The following is a 6,000-nucleotide window of genomic DNA, read 5'->3' as shown; positions in this document are numbered from 1 at the left end:
AAAATGGCCTGCACTAGTAAAGATGCATACAATGGATGCACGAAAGGTCCATTTTTCAACGCACCTGCCAAAAAAAGGCCTTTTTTTGTCCAAAAATGGACATGCGGCAAAATAATAATTGGCTGGCGTCTATTTTGGGCCTGAGACCTTACTACCACCCATTTACCTAATGGAAAGGTCTCACGCGTTAACCAGGCAGTAATGATCTATGCGCTTACAATGTCAATTACTGCCCAGTTTGCGCCACATGCCAGAAAATCTCCAGCTCACTTAGAGGACGTGCGTAAAAAATGTAATTACTGCCCGGGCCATGCGGTAGCTGGGCGGACGTTCAAAATTGATGCATGTAGGATGTGCGTAGGCACCTATGCAGCTTAGTAAAAGGGCCCCTAAGCCGGTTACTGTACTGAAAATAGCTACTAATTGACCAAGTAGAGGCTCCTCCCATAGACCTCTCTTGGCCTGCTCTAACTTTAACCAGTTAGGAGATAGCCAGAGAGCAGAGATATTCAGTGGCATTAACCAGTCAAGTTTTTTTAAATACCATGTGTCAGGTCGCTTAGAGGGGTTTAACCAGGTAGGTGCATCTGCTGCCCAGTTAAACTCTTTTGAAAATCAGACATAGTTTTCAATGGAAACCTTTTTCCAAGCGCTGTTTTCACATCCTTGTTTTTCATACTGTAAATTAAAGGGTTAAACATTGGAATTAGAGTATTATGCAATATAGAAATAACTTTGTTTTGATTCATCGATTGCATGGATTGTGGTCTCAAATACACACATATCAAAGTCAAATAGAACAGACATACGACCGTGAGATGGGAGGAGCAGGTGGAGAAGGCTTTACGTCTTCCCTCGGTGGAACGGATCCTCAGGATGTTGGAAATGATATAAACATAAGATGTGATGGTTGCCATAAAGCAAGGAAAAGCCATAAATGCCCCCACAATGTAAACTACACTTTGAAGAGTTGAGGTGTTGGAGCAAGAAAGCTTTAGCAATGCTGGGAAATCACAGAAGAAATGATTAATCTCATTAGAGCCACAAAAAGAGAAATGAGGAATAAAAATAAAATAAAAAGCAGGAAGTATAAGGCTTAAGATCCATGTGCCTGCACTTAAGAAGATGCAAACTTTCTGATTCATAATCAAATGGTAACACAGGGGTTGACATATGGCAACATAACGGTCATAGGCCATGACTGAAAGAATTAAAAACTCATTGCTTGCCATATTCAGATAAAAATACAGTTGTATAAAACACCCACTCATAGAAATATAATAATTCTTTCTTAGCAAGATATCCATCAATTTGGGGAGAGTGACTGTAGTGAAAAAGATGTCTAGAAAGGACAAGTTACCGAGGAAAAAGTACATGGGGGTGTGTAGGTGAGAGTCCAGGCACGTAATAGTGATCATAGTGAGGTTCCCCATTAGGATAATCAGGTAAATCAGTAAAAATAGAAAGAAGAGAGGAATCTGCAACTCTGGAAATTCAGGAAACCCCAAGATGATAAATTCTGTCACTGTGGTAAAATTGACCTTTTCCATTGGATTCTGCGATAACAAAAACAATCAAATATTTATTACTTGTTCATCCATTTTCACGAGTGAGGAGGCTTGTTTGAAAGACTTCTAGGTCTATGGAGTTTTATGGGGCTTTTTTAAATTTCTCACTTTGCATTAACTGCATGTAATACATGAAATCACTGAAGAAATAAATAATCTCTTCTTCTCTGAATTCTCTTAAAATGTATTTATTTTCCCATTTTCTGAATTAAGACTTTTGTATCCTATTTTCTATGTTCATACTATATAAAGCATTACAGACCCTAATTTTATTTGTATTACTCTTGTTGCATTACTAAGACTAATCGTGCACCTTGCTTTTATTAGATTGTAAGCAGTAAAATGGGCAAATAAATTAAATCCATTTTCTTACCTTTAAAATAACAGAAGGTTTTCCATTATCTCTGATCTGATCATCCTAAGCTGTACCATAACACTTATACTCTTTTGTAGGTCCATCTGGGAATTGAGCCCAGAAGCTGGAAATATGAAATTTAAAGTGCAAATAGCAAGATTGAAAAAAAATTGAAGGCAGTTCTGTGACTGGCTGTATTCAGCTGTGTGCACCTTGTGTGAGTGCACAGAAAAGTGATAACCCACAAAGCACTGTGCACTATACTATACAGGACAATTTAAGTTCTTTCTTTCTTTCTTTCTTTCTTTCTTTCTTTCTTTCTTTCTTTCTTTCTTTCTTTCTTATCCCACCTTTTCCCACTTACTAGTAGGCTCAAAGTGACTTACATAGTTCTGGAGAGGTGGTTACAGACTCCGGTGTGAACAAATACAGTAAAGAAATATCAGTAAACAGGTTGAGGTGGTTGTTCTCAATCGAAATGCTAGGGAGTGATCATGTGTCGAGGTTGAGTACTGTCCATTTCCTGATTAAATTGCCATATTACATTATTCGGTATTTGTCAGATCTATGGGGTACACCTTCTTGAAAAGGTGACTCTTGAGGTTTTTTTCAGAATTCAGGATGATTATTCGTGGATTTCAAGTGTTTTGGTAGCGTATTCCAGAGCTGTGTGCGTACGTAGGAGAAACATGATGCGTATATTGATTTATACTTCAGGTTTTTATAACTTGGGAAATGCAAAGTTAAGTACGTTCTGGCTGATTCAATTGTGTTTCTAATTGGTAAGTCGATCAGTTCAGTCATATAGCTCAGAGCTAGACGATGTATTAATCTTTAGGGGTCTTTTACCACAGCGCATTAAAATTTAACATGCTGTAATGCAGGATTTTACCATGTGCCAACTTCAGATCTAAGGTGGCATGTAGTAGTGGCATTCTGGGCATGTGGCGATTTTGCCATTAATATGCAGGACCAACACACTGTTAATGCAGATCCACTTAACACCTCCTATTGAGGAGCAAAACGTGCTTCTGCATTACCAGCATGTTATTTGGTTAGCACACGGTAGATCCAGTGTATTAATCCCAGATTCTATAAAGATGATCAAAAATTGTGAGCATAAATTTGCAGCTACAGTTTATTTAACACATTTATATCCCACATTTTCTCACTTAGTTGCAGGCTCAATGTGGCTTACACAATACCGGAGAGGCAGGATCCGGTTCGATAAAATAGAAATACACAATATATTAATCAGCTTGAAAGCAACATAAGTTTAGAACAACAAGGAAATAAAGAGAGGGTGGTGATGGAAGTCCAATATGGTCCATAGTTTTTCTGTGTCACAGGAAGTAGAAAGTTAATTTGGGTCAGGGGGATAGGCCTTCTTAAACAGGTTGGTTTTCAGTAATTTTCTGAAGTTGAGATGGTTATGAATAGATCTCAAGGTTTTGGGCAGAGCGTTCCACAGTTGTGTACTTATGTAAGAGAAGCTGGATGCATAAGTTGATTGCAGTCTGGATAATGCAAATTTAAGTAAGTTCGGGATAGGTTGGTACTGTTTCTGCGTGGTAGATTTATGAGGTTTTAACATATAACCAGGAACTTCACCATAAATAATCCTGTGGACCAGACAGCAAACCTTGAAGGCAATAAGTTTAATAGAATAATGAGACAATTAGTGCCAGTAATTGGATTTTTAATAAGCAATTATTGGTATTAATTATAGTTAATTAGGACTAATGCACATACATTTAGATGCAGAATCTATACCTAAAATTTACACACAGTTCAGAAAAGAGAACACGGAAATGGGAAGGTCAAAAGCAGATCAGACTCCACACAGATTTCATCAATGGTCTTTTTAAAAACCACTATATTCAATCATCTTTGGATTCTCATCATATTTTGAATAAACATATAGACTATTTCAAGACTTTCATTATCATTTTTTTACTTGAACATTAAGACTCCTGATGTAAGCCTTCTGGTCCAGAAACAACGTTGTGTCGAGTCATTTATTGTTCAATAAACTTTTGCTTCGTTTCCATCATCACTGCAGGGACGTAGCCAGACACTCAATTTTGGGTGGGCCTGGGCCCAAGATGGGTGGGCAGAAGAACTCTGCCCTATCCCACAAGTGCTTTGATCTCTTCCTCTCTCGCCTTTATACCATATGGTCTCTCAGACATCCCCCTAACCTTTTAAATAGCAGACTTTCACTGGCAGCGAGCAGCAACTAATACACACTGCTCATGTTGAGCCCCACAGCCTTCCCTCTGATGCAACTTCCTGTTTCCACATAGGCGGGAATACATCAGAAAGAAGGCTGTGGGGCCGGGGTGAGCAGTATGTATCAGTTGCTGCAGGCGAAGATCTGCTATTTACAAGGTATGCAGGAGGGATAGTTGGAAGTTTTTGGCTGGTGGAGCTTAGGAATCCCTGCCAGCCACATCATAGGTGTGCTGGTACTGGGTGGGCCTAAGCCCAAAGTGGGTGGGCCTGGGCCCACCCTCGGCTACGCTGCTGCATCACTGTGGTCCAGTCTTTGGAAATCCTGGTTCTCATTCCCACTTCCCTTTTCTACTTGAGTTTGTCCGTGGGACTTTTTGAGTTCTCCACGTTTGTGGATTCTCTTTTGTGTTATATACATAATTACAGAATATAGGTGTTCCACGCTTAAATTTTAGTGTCTAAACTTACACATGATGCACAAAACAACGAAGATGACTCAGAAAAATAAAAAATTAAATTAAAAAAAAGACTAATAAAAATAAAAATTATAAAAAAAATATGTAATAAAGACGACAATTCTTATGTGAAAACTTAAAAATATTTATTAACCATAAAAAATAATACGAAAATAGGGAGCACAGGACTCGACACAGCTATGTTTCGGCCAGTCAGGCCTGCGTCAGGAGTCTTCTCACCATATAAAGGTCTCTTTCTCTATTTGTACATCAGATGGTTTTTTGTATTGGTATGGAGAAAACCTTATAGGTGACTGTGTTGGAACGTATACGTAAACAACTCTCCGGTTGTCTCTTCTGAAGTTTTGTGGCACTAAAATTCGCTCAAAACAGTCTAGACTGGAGATGCTCAAATCAGCGTCTCGTATCTATGACCTGTCCACATAAGCATTAATTCTATAAACTGCGCTGAACTTTAGGTGCAGCTTATAGAAAACTGTGTAATTGGGGGTGGGAGGTTGGTGCCAATTTTATAGACGCCATTTATAGAATTCCTCACTGACTGATAATATGAAATATCTCAGTTTGCATCAAAAGTGCCTTAACTTTCTCTTCGCACATCTCTGCGACTGTTAAGATCTGTTCTTATGCTCTGCGCCTAGTGTTCTGACTCTATCCGTATCTCTCCACTGAGGGCTGTGCCACTCTTCTTGTTGCTCTGCTTGCCTAAACGTTAGACTACTGCAATGTTAAATATGCCAGCCTCCCAAATGTTTCCCTCCATAAATTGCAACAGTCCAGAATACCACTATCCGTCTTCTCTCACATGCTCATCACTATAAACATGTAACTCTGTCCAATCAGATTACTGCTTATTGTCCTGCTTGTGAGCTCTGCTCAGCATTTGATTCCCATCTGACTTTACCATCTGTTCACTGTTCTCGTCTTTACTCCACTCGTGCCTCTGCATTTTTTTGTTTGGCCCCTTTTCTTTTGGAATTCATTACCTCTTTCCCTGAAGTCTGAGCTTTTGCTGTCTCCCCTACTTAAAGCTCATCTGCTTTCCCAGGTGTTTCCCTAACCCTATGGCTTTTTAATTCTTTGATGACAGGTTCCAGTAGGCGGTTGGTGGTCTCTGCTTCCTTAACCGCCTTTGCGGTTTCTCCCATTTTCTGATATACTCTGTTCATTTCCCCTGCTCTCCTGATATTGCTGTTTTCCTATTCTCTTCTTTCAATTGTTGATTTGTTGTGAAGGCACTATATCAAGTCTCAAATACTACTACTGCTAATCATTTCTATAGCGCTACTAGACATATTTAGCACTGTACACTTTATATGCTGGTACTTTCTCTGTCCCTAGAGAGCTCACAATCTAAGTTTTCGTA

At 39.1% G+C, this 6,000-nt stretch overlaps 1 protein-coding gene across 1 annotated transcript; it reads right to left on the bottom strand.

The window, feature by feature from the left end:
- Positions 1-569: 569 nt before the first annotated feature.
- Positions 570-1,550, bottom strand: LOC115457128 (olfactory receptor 5F1-like). The gene has a single exon (XM_030186552.1). It carries the CDS (start codon positions 1,548-1,550, stop codon positions 570-572), a length of 981 nt encoding a protein of 326 aa, XP_030042412.1.
- Positions 1,551-6,000: the final 4,450 nt, after the last annotated feature.

This window comes from Microcaecilia unicolor, chromosome 14 (genome assembly GCF_901765095.1).
Source record: "Microcaecilia unicolor chromosome 14, aMicUni1.1, whole genome shotgun sequence".
Classification (NCBI taxonomy): Eukaryota; Metazoa; Chordata; class Amphibia; order Gymnophiona; family Siphonopidae; genus Microcaecilia; species Microcaecilia unicolor.
This window is presented reverse-complemented; position numbering and strand designations above follow the sequence as displayed.

Bases quoted from the DNA above. Each gene is read 5' to 3' on its own strand.
- LOC115457128 (XM_030186552.1), bottom strand. From the start codon at position 1,550: ATGGAAAAGGTCAATTTTACCACAGTGACAGAATTTATCATCTTGGGG.